The sequence below is a fragment of the Lissotriton helveticus genome, chromosome 3_1, assembly GCF_964261635.1.
Source record: "Lissotriton helveticus chromosome 3_1, aLisHel1.1, whole genome shotgun sequence".
In the NCBI taxonomy this organism is placed as follows: Eukaryota; Metazoa; Chordata; class Amphibia; order Caudata; family Salamandridae; genus Lissotriton; species Lissotriton helveticus.
Genome location: NC_136061.1, coordinates 849866239 through 849886746, shown reverse-complemented (window position 1 = coordinate 849886746; position 20508 = coordinate 849866239). Strand labels below are relative to the sequence as shown.

Here is a 20508-nt window from a genome sequence, read left to right as displayed (position 1 = left end):
GTCAGGCCGCTGTCACCACCCGGAGCGCTCCACCACGTTCCGCACCGCGGGAGCACTCCTGCAACGTGGGGTCCTCCGGCAGACACTCGTGGCCCGGGGCAGGCGCTCAGCACAGCTCTGCGACCCCAGGGCCGGCACCTCCACCCGTGGCCCCTGCGGCGCCTCTCACGCGGCCGGCCTGCCGCTCGGGCCCCTGCGCTGGTAAGGGCGGGTAGCCATCTCCAACCGTCAAAATAGCGGCACCGCTGGCTGCAGGATCACACAGGGACCTCAATGGGCACCACGAACAGTGTGGATGGGCATCGGTAAGGTCGATAAACAAAGCTTTGTATGAGGTGGCGCCGGAGGGACTGGGATTCACGTCCTACTCCGCTGCCATCTTGGCCACGCCCCCGTGAATAACTTTTTTACTTGGATTTGGTTAATGTGTATACTTTTCTTTTTGAAGAAAGTTTTGTATTTTGCATAGTGGGATCCTGTTTTTTTAATGTGTATTGAAAGGAAAAAATACTGAAATATTTCCACCAATGGTGCAGCATAATTTGCCATTTCTTGCTGCATAATTTATTCAACCTGGTTGTTTTGCTACACGATTCCAGTGGCCTTCCCTATAAACAACAGAACATTGTTATATACAGGTAATCCTCAAGCCAGTCGATGTTGATCCCGAGAATTCTTTGCCTTCCTCCACTCACAGAGCCACCATATTCGCTCATGCCTACACAACATAGCAGGACAAAACAATTACCCAACCTTCACTCCCAATGTCAGCAAGACTAAACTATTAGACTTTAACAGTCCAACACGAGCAAGGCCAAGAGTACATTTCTTCTAACGGATCTGCGAGCAATGCCTTGGCATGAGACAGCACTGGGATTACCTGAAACAATTTCTTGCTGAAGAGGATGGTGCTTTCAGGAATGAGTTCAGAAAGCCACCTAGTTCTGATGTTTCACCTAACTTTTTGGCTTTGCATGTACCACGACATCTTCAGGTCTGTCACCTCATGCAGCCCTTCGGTTTTACCTCTGAAGGCAGCTATTTGGCTCTATCTTCTACAAGAGACTCCTCAACCGTTGGTTCTTGTTTTAGACAGCCCCCAGCTTTTCTTCCTCAGACAGTTTCCAAATTGACCTACTTCAGGCAACTCTTTACTTTAACATCGAACCATCCCCAACTTCATCTTTGCATGCAGCACCTTACTCTACTTCTGTAAGTAATTCCCAGCTCTGCCAAAGTACTCTGCTCCACCTCAAATAGGAGGCTCCAAAGGTAGACCACGGCAGCTTCTCCACAGGCTCAGTGACTCAGCCTTCTTAACCAATCTCCTGCCAATCAATTCTGCTTTTAACTGGTTTTATTAGTTTATTCATAACAGAAAACAATTATAGCATGCAATAATCACTGATGTGCTTTGCTAATACATCGTGCACAAGTAATGCCTCGTTTGCTTTTGAGCTTACTTTCAACGAAATACCTATCAACAAAAGGCACATTATGCAGTCCATTGCAGCATTGTGATTAACCACACCAGGGCCCACCATTTCCATCAGAAACTATTTTCCACATTCAATGTCTTGTATCTCTTGCAAACCTTTCTAAAGACCTACCTGTTTCAAGGCACCTACAGGCTTTGAAATCTGAAGAATAATCAAATTAACTGTGGCATTGACACTGTCCCACCATCCCCCTTTTCAAGATCTCTCAGACTCTCTAGACCTCAAACTATTGCCCCACTGAACTAAAGAAGCAATACCATGATGAAATATCTACCATAATTAATCATCTTGCTACAGTCAAACTTTAGTAAAAATATCAAAAAAGCAAGCTCACTGGTTCAATTGTGAGATTAACAGCCAGAAAACAACCCTACATAGCAATGTATGATGTAGGACAAAAAAGTATTACTCTTCTCCAAAGTCACATCTCTACATAAGACAAAAAAAACATTTCCCAAAAATTGCTTTTGTAATCTAAGTCCTCGTTTTTCAATCTCAAATTTCACAACGCTAAAAACAAGTCCAGAGACATTTTCAAAATCGTACAGTACCAGACATATGAAGCCCCAATTGCCCCATCTAACGCTCCTAACTCCAATGACCTTGTCAAACACAAACAAAAACACTTCTGAAGATCATACATGATATTGACAGGCTCACATCACCCTGAACCTGATCAAATTCCTCTCACTACAAAAACACCATCACATTCATGGTCCTCTTTAGTACCATTTCAGGACATTAATTGAGAGGAGCCATTGAAGCACTAAGGGTTCGCTCCTGTCCACTGATCAGATGCCACTTTCCCTTGGCAAGAAACATCCTGAGGCCTTCCTATGAATCATAAATCCCACTTTTGCAAGGCATTTTTCCAGATATGCTTTAGAAGTGTTCTATGTTCAACCCCAATGTATCGAATGCGGACCTTGACAACTATAGCCCAATTACAGGGCTACTCCTTAATTACAAAGGGAGAGAGGGGGGTAATATCCTTGCAAATCCTCCAGCAGAATTCAAATACCACAAAATTATGTGATAGTAATTAGTGGTAGGCCTAATTTAGGCCAAATACTTATCTACATATGACAGCTGTGTATCCCTTTCTGGACACATGGACATGTCAGTTATATTGGATGAGAAAGCATCACCCACATTTTGTGGCATGCTTCATCCTTGGAGACCTCATATCGCCCTGGTAAATGGTATTACTGGGGCAGACTAAACCTCAATATGAGGGAATTCTTGATATTAGATGTGATGGATAAGCAGGGGATCCAAATATGTTAATAATAAATATACCTTGAGTTATACTCAAAGATATACCTTTATTAGCGGGTACCTCAGGTATTTTTAAAAAACATACGAATGGGGGTTGGATGCTGCTTGGGTTTAATGACCAATGCATCCGTGTCAAGCCAATATGTTTCTGCCCTCTCTAGTGCTGATAACGGTCAGAGGCATTCATCGAGGCAATAAGGATCCCTATGTCTTATTCTAATTACTTAAGCGAACAAGTGCACAGTTGCCGTGAAAAAAATTCCTAGCCTGGAAAGGGCCAGAAATAGGGGATTCCTAATGATGGGATAATCATGCATCTAGGTCTGGGTGGAGGAGGTACCCTCTGTAGTCACACATTCATTAAGGGGTATGAGCTTGGTAACCAGAATTGGTTGGTGCATAGAGGGAAAGTAGGTTACCAAGCCAGAAGCATGATTATCCCATCATTAGGGAACACAACGTATCCTTTGGTATAATAATAATAATAATAATCCACATTTGTATAGCGCACAATCACCCGTTAGGGTCTCTAGGCGCAGGGGGCCGTCGGGAAGATTAAGCAAGCTATTGCCCAGAGTCGCATGGTACTGGGCTAACCTGCCGCCGGAGCCGGGGATCGAACCCTGATCCCCAGATTCCAGCGTCAGTCGCCCTGGCCGCGGCGCCACACCTCTCCCATCATGCCTCAAGGTATTTTTAATAAGGACTTATCTGGATCCCCTGCTCAGCACATCTAAAATCAAGAACTTCCTCATAATGAGGTTGAGTGTGTCCTGGCAGTATCATCCTACCAGGGCGAGAGGAGGTCGCAAAGGATGAAATATGTCAGAAATCGTTGGCAAGGCTTCCTAATCCACTTAACTGGCATGTACACGTCTATCGGGGACACATGCCGTCATACATAAATTAAGGTTTGGCCTAAATTAGGCATACCTTAACTTAACTCTCCATCTTTGTGTGGTATTCAATTGAGGGGCTACCCATCCTGGCTAAAGTCATAGATAAATTTGTGGCTACCAAGTTGGAGAACTATACACTGGAAAACCAGTTATAGACACTCCATCTCTCTGGTTGCAATCTGGCCATAGCACAGAAACATTTGGGTGCAGGGCGGTACTCGTCTCTCTCAAGATATGTGGGATTACATATATTGTTCTTGTAATTCACATTGCCACAACGTTTCTCCAACAAATTGCAATATTTAAAAGTTTCTGTACATCTATATTGGATATAAACTCAATAATAGCACTGTAATATTTGTATTGTGCTTACTACCTCAAAGTTGAGGGTCGAAGCCCTTGCCTACATGAGTAGCACGCAACACTGGGTAGGATGTGTGGTTGGAAGGTTATTTTCTGTTTTGATCCTATATGGCAGGTGTTTACACGTTGTGTGTTATGACCACCGAGATTCAGTTATCATGTTATGGGATGCAGTGCATAGCAGTGTGCTGGATGGAGGTGTGTGTGTGAGGTGCACAGTTTATCATTTCCAGTAAGCTGGTATCTTTGATCAGTCTATTGGTCCCTTTATTGGATTTCTTATGAACGCAGGACACTAAGCTGTTTACCGCACAGGGTTTTTCATTCTGAGAGCTAGTCAGTTGTTGTGGTGCACTGCATTATATTCTTATTTAATATGATTGTCATTGTGAGATATCAGGAGGAGGTTATATAATACGTAGTTAGTTGGGATCTGCAGTGGTGGACTAAAATAGAGCCCTCTGGTGGACAGAAGTATGCAACAAATCTCTTCACTTCTTCCATGCCTGTTCAGTTGATATGTGGTTTGTTGCTATGAATTGGTACAGTAATGGGTTACAGAGTTGAGCTTTAGCGGTCCTGTCTTATGTGGGAGTAGGAGGGCCAAGCACCATAAGGAAATTATTATCCACATTGTCTGAAGTACAATCTGCTGCACTAAAGTCAAGTGATATAGTATTTGTAATAGATAGGGGCAGGAGGATTATATATGAATTAACATTATAAAGATAATACCCAGGCTGGACTAAGATGAGCTGTTCATAACTTAACTGGACACAGAAAGTTGTTAGAGTGTTTTCCAACATGAGAACACTGTGCTGGTGGGGCTGCATCATATCTGGGGACTACAGATGTTACTTGTATTGGGTTCCATCTCAGGGTTATGGAACAGTGTAGTGATCTAATAAACAGCCTATTAAGAAAGGACTACAAATCGGGAAAACGCAAAATTAATGTGAACCTATCATGTGCAAACACGTACTTGCACAGGAAAAGTGCAGCTCACGATGGCAGTGGGACATCTGGTAGCACTTGCCGGGATTTTGTAATATTGTGACATAATACAATTGAGTAGTATGGCTGCTTCGTGCACTACAGGCTTTTGCACACCTTCCCCCCCAAAAGCCACCGCTCCAAAAGTAAAAACCCTCCACATAATGTTTCACAGTTCTAATGACCACCTAAAAATATCGAGCAGAGGGCAACCAACTGGTGCCTCACCCCAGGTGATCTTCTAATATCTATGCGGCAACATCGAGAAGGATTGTGATACTGCAGAGTCCTGTTGCAATTAATGATATCTGGTACTGAAACAGATCAGAACCTTAGAAAAAGTTGAGGATTATTCGCTATATTACTTTGCTACTTTTTTATTTACATCCTTGATTTTAAGTAACACAAACCCACTGTGTAAGGTTTGCCTGCGTTACAAGAGAAATACTGAACAGCAGATCAAGTCTGCGGATGGTAAATATGAATAGGAAGTGTTGTTAATGGTTGGAGGTTCCTAACTTTGAGTGTGGCTAGATGAAGAGTGGTTACTATTAAGATATTCTACTGACGATCCTAAGGGAGGGAAATATAAAGTAAAAGTGGCAGGATGTAGGTGTGAAAATAACACGGAATTAGTTGAATTGCAGTTGTACCTCTCTTACTTTGATATGTTTGTTGAAATTTCTGGTTATTGCCTGCCAAGTCCCTGAACCCTAAATCACAACAACGCAAAAGCACTATCAGTTTAACAAAAGGCAACTCCTTTGCGGAGTACCAAGCTTCCCCTCTCATCTATCACAAGTGAATAACCTATTTTCACCAGTCTGTAAGTAAATTCATATCAACACATGCTTATTGTCCCAAAATTGCTTCTCGTCCTCGCGATTATTTCATTTCAGCCCTCCATGGCAGAATTTAGCACTTCCCCAGTCGCTATTTTTCTCTTTACACCACACCCTCCTGTTCAGTTCCATGCAGTTAGAGCTACTAGGCCCGAGCCCGCACTGCCCTCCCCCCATCCCCTTTCCCTCGCTATAAACCCCCTTTCACTCCTCCACTCGAACAGATTTCAATTTGCATTTGTTTAGTGTATTTCCATCATCATTAGTTTCAGCCCGTTTGCCAGACTACCCATCCTCCCTCCACCGCACCCCTTAAATCGTGCTCCTTCTGCCACGGATAGGCCATCTGCAGCTTCAAAGACGCTGTGTGCAGGACACGAGTCTCTCCCTGCCACAGGCTCCAACTGATATTGGCACAGACGTCCGTGCCTGTATCGGGCACGCTGCAGACTGTGGTACATTTTTAATGTCCTATCTACTCTCTGTCACAGATCAACATTCAGGAGTCACATGTCTGCCCCCTTTGCCTCATGTTTGTACGGAAGTATTCTCTCCCACTTCCACCTACGGGTCTCGCACCAGAAATATTCTCCGTCTTCCATACTGCAGATTAAGACACAGTAGCCAGTTTGAGCACTTCTCCAAGACTTTCAGGGACAATACAGATTTGCATATGCACAGGGAAGACACTGCAACACTTCATCTCCACTGTGTAATACAAGGTAAATCAACAGTAAAAACCGGCGTCATGAAATCGGCCCACAACTAAAACAAGCATTTACAATGCAATGGTTTTGCCTTTGTTAAAGTTAGAGCTATTGGCATTGCTCTTGACACTCTGAAGCTCCACTCTGAAGCTCCACTCTGCACTCTGAAGCTCCACTCTGCACTCTGAAGCTCCACTCTGCACTCTGAAGCTCCACTCTGCACTCTGAAGCTCCACTCTGCACTCTGAAGCTCCACTCTGCACTCTGAAGCTGCACTCTGCACTCTGAAGCTGCACTCTGAAGCTGCACTCTGAAGCTGCACTCTGAAGCTCCACTCTGCACTCTGAAGCTGCACTCTGAAGCTGCACTCTGAAGCTGCACTCTGAAGCTCCACTCTGAAGCTCCACTCTGAAGCTCCACTCTGAAGCTCCACTCTGAAGCTCCACTCTGAAGCTCCACTCTGAAGCTCCACTCTGAAGCTCCACTCTGAAGCTCCACTCTGAAGCTCCACTCTGCACTCTGAAGCTCCACTCTGCACTCTGAAGCTCCACTCTGCACTCTGAAGCTCCACTCTGCACTCTGAAGCTCCACTCTGCACTCTGAAGCTCCACTCTGCACTCTGAAGCTGCACTCTGAAGCTCCACTCTGCACTCTGAATCTGCACTCTGAAGCTCCACTCTGAAGCTCCACTCTGAAGCTCCACTCTGAAGCTCCACTCTGAAGCTCCACTCTGCACTCTGAAGCTCCACTCTGCACTCTGAAGCTCCACTCTGCACTCTGAAGCTCCACTCTGAAGCTCCACTCTGCACTCTGAAGCTCCACTCTGCACTCTGAAGCTCCACTCTGCACTCTGAAGCTCCACTCTGAAGCTCCACTCTGCACTCTGAAGCTCCACTCTGAAGCTCCACTCTGAAGCTCCACTCTGAAGCTCCACTCTGAAGCTCCACTCTGAAGCTCCACTCTGAAGCTCCACTCTGAAGCTCCACTCTCCACTCTGAAGCTCCACTCTGAAGCTCCACTCTGAAGCTCCACTCTGAAGCTCCACTCTGAAGCTCCACTCTGAAGCTCCACTCTGAAGCTCCACTCTCCACTCTGAAGCTCCACTCTGAAGCTCCACTCTGAAGCTCCACTCTGAAGCTCCACTCTGAAGCTCCACTCTGAAGCTCCACTCTGAAGCTCCACTCTGAAGCTCCACTCTGAAGCTCCACTCTGAAGCTCCACTCTGAAGCTCCACTCTGAAGCTCCACTCTGAAGCTCCACTCTGAAGCTCCACTCTGAAGCTCCACTCTGAAGCTCCACTCTGAATCTGCACTCTGAAGCTCCACTCTGCACTCTGAAGCTCCACTCTGCACTCTGAAGCTCCACTCTGCACTCTGAAGCTCCACTCTGAATCTGCACTCTGAAGCTCCACTCTGCACTCTGAAGCTCCACTCTGAATCTGCACTCTGAAGCTCCACTCTGCACTCTGAAGCTCCACTCTGAATCTGCACTCTGATGCTCCACTCTGCACTCTGAATCTGCACTCTGATGCTCCACTCTGCACTCTGAATCTGCACTCTGCAGCTCCACTCTGAATCTGCAGCTCCACTCTGCACTCTGAAGCTCCACTCTGCAGCTCCACTCTGAATCTGCAGCTCCACTCTGCACTCTGAAGCTCCACTCTGCAGCTCCACTCTGAATCTGCAGCTCCACTCTGCACTCTGAAGCTCCACTCTGAAGCTCCACTCTGCAGCTCCACTCTGAATCTGCAGCTCCACTCTGCACTCTGAAGCTCCACTCTGCAGCTCCACTCTGAATCTGCAGCTCCACTCTGAATCTGCAGCTCCACTCTGCACTCTGAAGCTCCACTCTGCAGCTCCACTCTGAATCTGCAGCTCCACTCTGCACTCTGAAGCTCCACTCTGAAGCTCCACTCTGAAGCTCCACTCTGAAGCTCCACTCTGCACTCTGAAGCTCCACTCTGAAGCTCCACTCTGAAGCTCCACTCTGAAGCTCCACTCTGCACTCTGAAGCTCCACTCTGAAGCTCCACTCTGAAGCTCCACTCTGAAGCTCCACTCTGAAGCTCCACTCTGCACTCTGAAGCTCCACTCTGAAGCTCCACTCTGAAGCTCCACTCTGAAGCTCCACTCTGCACTCTGAAGCTCCACTCTGAAGCTCCACTCTGAAGCTCCACTCTGAAGCTCCACTCTGAAGCTCCACTCTGCACTCTGAAGCTCCACTCTGCACTCTGAAGCTCCACTCTGAAGCTCCACTCTGCACTCTGAAGCTCCACTCTGAAGCTCCACTCTGCACTCTGAAGCTCCACTCTGAAGCTCCACTCTGAAGCTCCACTCTGAAGCTCCACTCTGAAGCTCCACTCTGAAGCTCCACTCTGCACTCTGAAGCTCCACTCTGCACTCTGAAGCTCCACTCTGCACTCTGAAGCTCCACTCTGCACTCTGAAGCTCCACTCTGAATCTGCACTCTGAAGCTCCACTCTGCACTCTGAAGCTCCACTCTGCACTCTGAAGCTCCACTCTGCACTCTGAAGCTCCACTCTGCACTCTGAAGCTCCACTCTGCACTCTGAAGCTCCACTCTGAAGCTCCACTCTGAAGCTCCACTCTGCACTCTGAAGCTCCACTCTGAAGCTCCACTCTGAAGCTCCACTCTGCACTCTGAAGCTCCACTCTGCACTCTGAAGCTCCACTCTGAAGCTCCACTCTGCACTCTGAAGCTCCACTCTGAAGCTCCACTCTGCACTCTGAAGCTCCACTCTGAAGCTCCACTCTGCACTCTGAAGCTCCACTCTGAAGCTCCACTCTGAAGCTCCACTCTGAAGCTCCACTCTGCACTCTGAAGCTCCACTCTGAAGCTCCACTCTGAAGCTCCACTCTGAAGCTCCACTCTGAAGCTCCACTCTGAAGCTCCACTCTGAAGCTCCACTCTGAAGCTCCACTCTGAAGCTCCACTCTGCACTCTGAAGCTCCACTCTGAAGCTCCACTCTGCACTCTGAAGCTCCACTCTGCACTCTGAAGCTCCACTCTGCACTCTGAAGCTCCACTCTGCACTCTGAAGCTCCACTCTGAATCTGCACTCTGAAGCTCCACTCTGCACTCTGAAGCTCCACTCTGAAGCTCCACTCTGAAGCTCCACTCTGAAGCTCCACTCTGAAGCTCCACTCTGAAGCTCCACTCTGAAGCTCCACTCTGAAGCTCCACTCTGAAGCTCCACTCTGAAGCTCCACGCTCCACTCTGAAGCTCCACGCTCCACTCTGAAGCTCCACGCTCCACTCTGAAGCTCCACTCTGAAGCTCCACTCTGAAGCTCCACTCTGAAGCTCCACTCTGAAGCTCCACTCTGAAGCTCCACTCTGAAGCTCCACTCTGAAGCTCCACTCTGCACTCTGAAGCTCCACTCTGCACTCTGAAGCTCCACTCTGCACTCTGAAGCTCCACTCTGCACTCTGAAGCTCCACTCTGCACTCTGAAGCTCCACTCTGCACTCTGAAGCTCCACTCTGCACTCTGAAGCTCCACTCTGCACTCTGAAGCTGCACTCTGAAGCTCCACTCTGAAGCTCCACTCTGAAGCTCCACTCTGAAGCTCCACTCTGAAGCTCCACTCTGAAGCTCCACTCTGAAGCTCCACTCTGAAGCTCCACTCTGAAGCTCCACTCTGAAGCTCCACTCTGAAGCTCCACTCTGAAGCTCCACTCTGAATCTGCACTCTGAATCTGCACTCTGAAGCTCCACTCTGAATCTGCACTCTGAAGCTCCACTCTGAATCTGCACTCTGAAGCTCCACTCTGAATCTGCACTCTGAAGCTCCACTCTGCACTCTGAAGCTCCACTCTGCACTCTGAAGCTCCACTCTGCACTCTGAAGCTCCACTCTGCACTCTGAAGCTCCACTCTGAAGCTCCACTCTGAAGCTCCACTCTGAAGCTCCACTCTGAAGCTCCACTCTGAAGCTCCACTCTGCACTCTGAAGCTCCACTCTGCACTCTGAAGCTCCACTCTGCACTCTGAAGCTCCACTCTGCACTCTGAAGCTCCACTCTGAATCTGCACTCTGAAGCTCCACTCTGCACTCTGAAGCTCCACTCTGCACTCTGAAGCTCCACTCTGAATCTGCACTCTGAAGCTCCACTCTGCACTCTGAAGCTCCACTCTGCACTCTGAAGCTCCACTCTGAATCTGCACTCTGAAGCTCCACTCTGCACTCTGAAGCTCCACTCTGCACTCTGATGCTCCACTCTGAAGCTCCACTCTGAAGCTCCACTCTGAAGCTCCACTCTGAAGCTCCACTCTGAAGCTCCACTCTGAAGCTCCACTCTGAATCTGCACTCTGAAGCTCCACTCTGAATCTGCACTCTGACGCTCCACTCTGAATCTGCACTCTGAAGCTCCACTCTGAATCTGCACTCTGAAGCTCCACTCTGAATCTGCACTCTGAAGCTCCACTCTGAATCTGCACTCTGAAGCTCCACTCTGCACTCTGAAGCTCCACTCTGAATCTGCACTCTGAAGCTCCACTCTGAAGCTCCACTCTGAAGCTCCACTCTGCACTCTGAAGCTCCACTCTGAAGCTCCACTCTCCACTCTGAAGCTCCACTCTGAAGCTCCACTCTGAAGCTCTGAAGCTCCACTGAAGCTACACACCGCGCAGGGCAGCTCTGGATGCTGATGCGAGAGGCCAGCTGGGAGGCGCGCTGCTCGTCTTCCTGCTCGTGCTGACTCGGAGAGAAAACTTGTTTTCATTGGGAGAGCGGCCTTCAAAGACCCGGTCACTGCGCCTCTCCGAGTGTTTAGCTTGGGATAAAATGGGCGCAGTGTTGTGGTGATGACAGTAGAGCAAGGGAGGTGCCGGCAATGCCGGACCAGACTCGGGGGCGTTCCCGGCGTCGCGTGACGTCGGCAAAAGGCAAAGAATGTCAGGAACGCCCCCGTGTCTGGTCCGGCATTGACGGACAGGCCCCTCGTCCAATGGCAAGGCTCCGTTTACGGAGCCAGCCAATCAATGACGAGGGCCGACCCAAAGCACCCTACAGTTCTCAACAGGATTTCGCCTGCGCGAAAAGCTGCGCAGAGCGCAGCTTTCGCTAGGCAAAACCTAACAAGCATTTACAATGCAATGGTTTTGCCTTTGTTAAAGTTAGAGCTATTGGCATTGCTCTTGACACTCTGAAGCTCCACTCTGAAGCTCCACTCTGCACTCTGAAGCTGCACTCTGAAGCTCCACTCTGCACTCTGAAGCTCCACTCTGAAGCTCCACTCTGCACTCTGAAGCTCCACTCTGAAGCTCCACTCTGCACTCTGAAGCTCCACTCTGCACTCTGAAGCTCCACTCTGAAGCTCCACTCTGAAGCTCCACTCTGAAGCTCCACTCTGAAGCTCCACTCTGAAGCTCCACTCTGAAGCTCCACTCTGAAGCTCCACTCTGCACTCTGAAGCTCCACTCTGAAGCTCCACTCTGCACTCTGAAGCTCCACTCTGAAGCTCCACTCTGCACTCTAAAGCTCCACTCTGAAGCTCCACTCTGCACTCTAAAGCTCCACTCTGAAGCTCCACTCTGCACTCTAAAGCTCCACTCTGAAGCTCCACTCTGCACTCTAAAGCTCCACTCTGAAGCTCCACTCTGCACTCTAAAGCTCCACTCTGAAGCTCCACTCTGCACTCTAAAGCTCCACTCTGAAGCTCCACTCTGCACTCTAAAGCTCCACTCTGAAGCTCCACTCTGCACTCTAAAGCTCCACTCTGAAGCTCCACTCTGCACTCTGAAGCTCCACTCTGAAGCTCCACTCTGCACTCTGAAGCTCCACTCTGAAGCTCCACTCTGCACTCTGAAGCTCCACTCTGAAGCTCCACTCTGCACTCTGAAGCTCCACTCTGAAGCTCCACTCTGAAGCTCCACTCTGAAGCTCCACTCTGAAGCTCCACTCTGAAGCTCCACTCTGAAGCTCCACTCTGAAGCTCCACTCTGAAGCTCCACTCTGAAGCTCCACTCTGAAGCTCCACTCTGAAGCTCCACTCTGAAGCTCCACTCTGAAGCTCCACTCTGAAGCTGCACTCTGAAGCTGCACTCTGAAGCTGCACTCTGAAGCTGCACTCTGAAGCTGCACTCTGAAGCTGCACTCTGAAGCTCCACTCTGAAGCTCCACTCTGAAGCTCCACTCTGAAGCTCCACTCTGAAGCTCCACTCTGAAGCTCCACTCTGAAGCTCCACTCTGCACTCTGAAGCTCCACTCTGAAGCTCCACTCTGAAGCTCCACTCTGCACTCTGAAGCTCCACTCTGCACTCTGAAGCTCCACTCTGAAGCTCCACTCTGAAGCTCCACTCTGAAGCTCCACTCTGAAGCTCCACTCTGCACTCTGAAGCTCCACTCTGAAGCTCCACTCTGAAGCTCCACTCTGAAGCTCCACTCTGAAGCTCCACTCTGAAGCTCCACTCTGAAGCTCCACTCTGCACTCTGAAGCTCCACTCTGAAGCTCCACTCTGCACTCTGAAGCTCCACTCTGAAGCTCCACTCTGAAGCTCCACTCTGAAGCTCCACTCTGAAGCTCCACTCTGAAGCTCCACTCTGAATCTGCACTCTGAAGCTCCACTCTGAAGCTCCACTCTGAAGCTCCACTCTGAAGCTCCACTCTGAATCTGCACTCTGAAGCTCCACTCTGAAGCTCCACTCTGAAGCTCCACTCTGAAGCTCCACTCTGAAGCTCCACTCTGAAGCTCCACTCTGAAGCTCCACTCTGAAGCTCCACTCTGCACTCTGAAGCTCCACTCTGCACTCTGAAGCTCCACTCTGAAGCTCCACTCTGAAGCTCCACTCTGAAGCTCCACTCTGCACTCTGAAGCTCCACTCTGCACTCTGAAGCTCCACTCTGCACTCTGAAGCTCCACTCTGAAGCTCCACTCTGAAGCTCCACTCTGAAGCTCCACTCTGAAGCTCCACTCTGAAGCTCCACTCTGAAGCTCCACTCTGAAGCTCCACTCTGAAGCTCCACTCTGAAGCTCCACTCTGAAGCTCCACTCTGAAGCTCCACTCTGAAGCTCCACTCTGCACTCTGAAGCTCCACTCTGAAGCTCCACTCTGAAGCTCCACTCTGAAGCTCCACTCTGAAGCTCCACTCTGAAGCTCCACTCTGAAGCTCCACTCTGAAGCTCCACTCTGAAGCTCCACTCTGCACTCTGAAGCTCCACTCTGCACTCTGAAGCTCCACTCTGCACTCTGAAGCTCCACTCTGCACTCTGAAGCTCCACTCTGAAGCTCCACTCTGAAGCTCCACTCTGAAGCTCCACTCTGAAGCTCCACTCTGAAGCTCCACTCTGAAGCTCCACTCTGAAGCTCCACTCTGAAGCTCCACTCTGAAGCTCCACTCTGCACTCTGAAGCTCCACTCTGCACTCTGAAGCTCCACTCTGAAGCTCCACTCTGAAGCTCCACTCTGAAGCTCCACTCTGCACTCTGAAGCTCCACTCTGCACTCTGAAGCTCCACTCTGAAGCTCCACTCTGAAGCTCCACTCTGAAGCTCCACTCTGAAGCTCCACTCTGAAGCTCCACTCTGAAGCTCCACTCTGAAGCTCCACTCTGAAGCTCCACTCTGAAGCTCCACTCTGAAGCTCCACTCTGCACTCTGAAGCTCCACTCTGCACTCTGAAGCTCCACTCTGAAGCTCCACTCTGAAGCTCCACTCTGCACTCTGAAGCTCCACTCTGAAGCTCCACTCTGAAGCTCCACTCTGCACTCTGAAGCTCCACTCTGCACTCTGAAGCTCCACTCTGCACTCTGAAGCTCCACTCTGCACTCTGAAGCTCCACTCTGAAGCTCCACTCTGAAGCTCCACTCTGAAGCTCCACTCTGAAGCTCCACTCTGCACTCTGAAGCTCCACTCTGCACTCTGAAGCTCCACTCTGCACTCTGAAGCTCCACTCTGAAGCTCCACTCTGAAGCTCCACTCTGAAGCTCCACTCTGAAGCTCCACTCTGAAGCTCCACTCTGAAGCTCCACTCTGAAGCTCCACTCTGAAGCTCCACTCTGAAGCTCCACTCTGCACTCTGAAGCTCCACTCTGCACTCTGAAGCTCCACTCTGAAGCTCCACTCTGCACTCTGAAGCTCCACTCTGAAGCTCCACTCTGAAGCTCCACTCTGCACTCTGAAGCTCCACTCTGAAGCTCCACTCTGAAGCTCCACTCTGAAGCTCCACTCTGAAGCTCCACTCTGAAGCTCCACTCTGAAGCTCCACTCTGAAGCTCCACTCTGAAGCTCCACTCTGCACTCTGAAGCTCCACTCTGAAGCTCCACTCTGAAGCTCCACTCTGCACTCTGAAGCTCCACTCTGAAGCTCCACTCTGAAGCTCCACTCTGAAGCTCCACTCTGCACTCTGAAGCTCCACTCTGCACTCTGAAGCTCCACTCTGCACTCTGAAGCTCCACTCTGCACTCTGAAGCTCCACTCTGAAGCTCCACTCTGCACTCTGAAGCTCCACTCTGCACTCTGAAGCTCCACTCTGAAGCTCCACTCTGAAGCTCCACTCTGAAGCTCCACTCTGAAGCTCCACTCTGAAGCTCCACTCTGAAGCTCCACTCTGAAGCTCCACTCTGACTCTGCACTCTGAAGCTCCACTCTGCACTCTGAAGCTCCACTCTGCACTCTGAAGCTCCACTCTGCACTCTGAAGCTCCACTCTGAAGCTCCACTCTGAAGCTCCACTCTGAAGCTCCACTCTGAAGCTCCACTCTGAAGCTCCACTCTGAAGCTCCACTCTGAAGCTCCACTCTGAAGCTCCACTCTGAAGCTCCACTCTGAAGCTCCACTCTGCACTCTGAAGCTCCACTCTGAAGCTCCACTCTGAAGCTCCACTCTGAAGCTCCACTCTGAAGCTCCACTCTGAAGCTCCACTCTGAAGCTCCACTCTGAAGCTCCACTCTGAAGCTCCACTCTGAAGCTCCACTCTGAAGCTCCACTCTGAAGCTCCACTCTGAAGCTCCACTCTGAAGCTCCACTCTGAAGCTCCACTCTGAAGCTCCACTCTGAAGCTCCACTCTGAAGCTCCACTCTGAAGCTCCACTCTGAAGCTCCACTCTGAAGCTCCACTCTGAAGCTCCACTCTGAAGCTCCACTCTGAACTCTGAAGCTCCACTCTGAACTCTGAAGCTCCACTCTGAACTCTGAAGCTCCACTCTGCACTCTGAAGCTCCACTCTGCACTCTGAAGCTCCACTCTGCACTCTGAAGCTCCACTCTGAAGCTCCACTCTGAAGCTCCACTCTGAAGCTCCACTCTGAAGCTCCACTCTGAAGCTCCACTCTGAAGCTCCACTCTGAAGCTCCACTCTGAAGCTCCACTCTGCACTCTGAAGCTCCACTCTGAAGCTCCACTCTGCACTCTGAAGCTCCACTCTGAAGCTCCACTCTGCACTCTGAAGCTCCACTCTGAAGCTCCACTCTGCACTCTGAAGCTCCACTCTGAAGCTCCACTCTGCACTCTGAAGCTCCACTCTGCACTCTGAAGCTCCACTCTGAAGCTCCACTCTGAAGCTCCACTCTGAAGCTCCACTCTGAAGCTCCACTCTGAAGCTCCACTCTGAAGCTCCACTCTGAAGCTCCACTCTGAAGCTCCACTCTGAAGCTCCACTCTGAAGCTCCACTCTGAAGCTCCACTCTGAAGCTCCACTCTGAAGCTCCACTCTGCACTCTGAAGCTCCACTCTGCACTCTGAAGCTCCACTCTGCACTCTGAAGCTCCACTCTGAAGCTCCACTCTGAATCTGCACTCTGAATCTGCACTCTGCAGCTCCACTCTGAATCTGCACTCTGCAGCTCCACTCTGCAGCTCCACTCTGCAGCTCCACTCTGCAGCTCCACTCTGCAGCTCCACTCTGCAGCTCCACTCTGCAGCTCCACTCTGCAGCTCCACTCTGCAGCTCCACTCTGCAGCTCCACTCTGAAGCTCCACTCTGAAGCTCCACTCTGAAGCTCCACTCTGAAGCTCCACTCTGAAGCTCCACTCTGAAGCTCCACTCTGAAGCTCCACTCTGCACTCTGAAGCTCCACTCTGAAGCTCCACTCTGCACTCTGAAGCTCCACTCTGAAGCTCCACTCTGAAGCTCCACTCTGAAGCTCCACTCTGAAGCTCCACTCTGAAGCTCCACTCTGAAGCTCCACTCTGAAGCTCCACTCTGAAGCTCCACTCTGAAGCTCCACTCTGAAGCTCCACTCTGCACTCTGAAGCTCCACTCTGAAGCTCCACTCTGCACTCTGAAGCTCCACTCTGAAGCTCCACTCTGCACTCTGAAGCTCCACTCTGAAGCTCCACTCTGCACTCTGAAGCTCCACTCTGAAGCTCCACTCTGCACTCTGAAGCTCCACTCTGCACTCTGAAGCTCCACTCTGAAGCTCCACTCTGAAGCTCCACTCTGAAGCTCCACTCTGAAGCTCCACTCTGAAGCTCCACTCTGAAGCTCCACTCTGAAGCTCCACTCTGAAGCTCCACTCTGCACTCTGAAGCTCCACTCTGCACTCTGAAGCTCCACTCTGCACTCTGAAGCTCCACTCTGCACTCTGAAGCTCCACTCTGAAGCTCCACTCTGAATCTGCACTCTGAATCTGCACTCTGCAGCTCCACTCTGAATCTGCACTCTGCAGCTCCACTCTGCAGCTCCACTCTGAAGCTCCACTCTGAAGCTCCACTCTGAAGCTCCACTCTGAAGCTCCACTCTGAAGCTCCACTCTGCACTCTGAAGCTCCACTCTGCACTCTGAAGCAAACTTTGGTCACTAAGATAAAAATAGCCAAATAAGAAATTAAACCAAAATACAAGGCCATGCCTATGAGAGGAGGTACGTTTGGCACTTTTTTTTTTACTATATCATGCCATCAAAAACTACCAGACGCTAATCAGTATCAACCATTTGTTTCTTCCATGGAGACAACTTTCTGCCACTGGCAGTGCATGATAGCAATGGTGGTCTCCTGCAACACACTGCTCTTCGGATTGCCAAAATACTCATAATGAAAATTCCAAAATCTAGTCTCCAGCAGCAAGGACAGTCACCAAAGAAAGACGGCTGGACCCAACAAAGCCAATAACACTGAATTATCTTAATTCCTCGTCTTTCCATCATTCTTTCACCCGATTACGCGCTAATTCTATCCTTAGAAACACATGATATTTGATAAATGATGTGACAGTTGTGCTCGTACGCATGTGTATCTTATTACAATGCTAATTACAATTTTTAACTTCATTCACTGTCAAGACTATCAAGGAACAAATGCGTAGTGGATAGTAATGACCAATATCTGTCACGATTCAGAGACAAATTACTTAAATAAATAGTAATCATTGATAATGTGCACATTCACTACACTATACACAATGGTTTATTCCAGTTTTTGAAAAATTTAAAAACAAGGAGCTTCACATTAAGAATAGCCACGCTCAGTTATGTTCATTTTAACGATTTAACTCCTCCCTCCCCCCCATCCATCCCCCCAAAGATCCTTTCAAATCTGTAATAGGTGATCCAATTTAAGGATAGATAGCTCAAATAAATGTTGCACATTAATCACATCTCGACTTTAAGTGCTGCACAGCAGCCTGTAGTAGCAGTCTGTAGTAAACTACTTCCGTCATCCTTGATTAGCACTAAAAATTGCAGCTCCAATGGTGCATCACACAAGGGGCATAGGTGCGCAAAAATACCCCACTCTATTGGCAGTCTTGCACACCAGATCCCATGCACTACCGCATCCCCTTCATAATGCAGCATACGTCTTATCCTATAGTAAGCCAAAGTATTTCTCCATACCATTTCAGGTCCAGCCTGCACCTACAGAGTTTGAGTGCTGAACAGCTTGTGCATCACCCTTACCCCAACTCACCTATGGTGCACACAGGGCCCGCATCCCCGGAGACCAACTCATCCAAGGAATGTACACAAGCTATGAATGGGTCTTTCATTTTTCTTAGCAAACTGAAAAGTGGTACCTTCCAGAGGTTCCTGACATTAAGATGCCAGGTTCCTGCCACAGGTGCCCTCCCCATTACAGGCGGTTATCGCCAAGCCAGCCGCACATTCTCGGGTAATTTCCATCATTAAACAAGTATTTCAGCAGAATGTAGATCCGTAATATCCAAAGAATCTACACATTAATGGTAGGTTCTTCTCTCTAACCTCCATCGCCCACCCACACAAATTCGGATGTCTCCGCCCAAGGTGTGCTAGTGTACTGCCCATTAGTAATGTCGTAATCTCCAGTGGTAGTGTGTACTTAGTGCACATTTGTCCACGAAAAAGGATGCAGCAAATTAGGGCACAGATGTAACAAAAAACTACCTTAAATCGGAAGCACATTTGGTCGTCACTCCCGAAGGGTACTGAACCATATTGTGCAATACCATCACTTAGGGTGCACGTGCCTCTGCTTACAATAGTTGCGCTTGCACATCTACACTGCATTGGTGGTCTTACACGCATTCCAAATGTGCCCCAGTGGAGCATTTAGTTAGCCTTTGCCCCCTAAAAGTCGATACGGAGAGCCCTTCTTCCTCCTCAGATTGGATACTAGTGCACTCGTTCCATTCCTCTGGACATGCACGGAGGCCCTTTTCTCTTCCACAGAAGCAGATACCTTCTTGATGTACACACTAGACCCCCGCCCCACCACCTGCTTCCATCCCATGTATAGCCTGACTGATATGACTGACACCTGTGAGTGTTTGAGCTCACAACCTCAGATCTACCCTCCACACCCCTTTGAGATGAGTAGTTCTCAGGGATACATATACCCACTTACCTGCTGTGGAGGGTCCTGCTTCCATCCCATATACCCTAAGTGATGGGGCACTTGTGTGAGTGCTGGATTGCTCCTGCAGCTGCTGCTGTTCTGTCTGTCTCCCCTGCTCCCTGCTGCCCCCTCCCCCTTTCCTGCTCAGACTCTGCCTTTGGCTGCAGCAGACCCCCAGTTCTCAGGGCTACAGCTACTACAGCCAGGGACACGCGCATGCGCACCACAGGGGCCATTCTGGGAACCTTGCGATCGAAGAGGGACTATATTTTACAGACCGTTGCTGCTGAAACAGAAGATAGACTTTTGTAAACAACTGTATTGGGCGCCTGGATGACGTCCTGCACCATAGAAAGCACAGTACAAAACCGAAGAAAGACCAGTACACTCAATCGTATAGTAGACAGAGACGAAGGACTTACGCAAAAGACTGACAGGAAGAATACCAGAAGCGACGAAATTTTTGAAGCAGAATAACATTAGCAGCCAAAGCACAGCAAAGAAGGGGATGTGACTTTGGAATTGTAAAACCAGGTTCGAGTCTCGGCGTCGGCTCAATATCCTGTGATTCATGGCAAAGCACTTAATTTCCCGCGCCGACCAAAAAATTAACGTGTCCTTGTGTGATGTAACTGATGCTCATGTAAAGAGCGCTCTAATACTCTCGGTTCGAGTTCGTGCTATACAAAACTGAACAAATAAAACGCCAGGTTCCAAACCCTGAGTCGCCTCGACATCCTGTGATTCTGGGCAAAAACCATAATCTCGCCGTGTCCAAAAAGTGTCTGCCCTTGTGTAACGTAATCTGGCGTTCATGTAAAGCGCTCCAGTGCTTTTTGCCCGAGTTCACACAATAAAAAAAAGAGGAAAATACAGTAACTGCCAACAAAATACTAGTCATTCGCATTTAGCCAGCCACTTTCCCACCTTTCAACTCTTCGTTCCATATTCTGGAAGCGTTGTGCGGCAAATCAGGTAAATCAAGTGGAGCTCATATTAATCTAACAGCGAGGCCGTCACCTCCACATACTGCCGGTTAACGAAAGACGATATGGCAAGGAGAACCATGCTTATCAATGTTTTCACAAGCACTGTGGTACATCGAATGCCCGCCTCAACTGCCTTTTCCCAACCACTCACACCAACATCATAACTGCCA

At 49.3% G+C, this 20508-nt stretch overlaps 1 protein-coding gene across 2 annotated transcripts in view; it reads right to left on the bottom strand.

The window, feature by feature from the left end:
- LOC144823030 (protein argonaute-1) overlaps positions 1–19549 on the bottom strand; it is a 297743-nt gene extending 278194 nt beyond the window's left edge. For both annotated transcript variants that reach the window (XM_078681165.1, XM_078681166.1), the window contains exon 1: positions 19359–19549. In XM_078681165.1, coding sequence (XP_078537291.1) covers positions 19359–19383 — 25 coding nt within the window. In that variant the 5' untranslated portion in view covers positions 19384–19549. The remainder of the gene's footprint in view (positions 1–19358) is intronic.
- Positions 19550–20508: the final 959 nt, after the last annotated feature.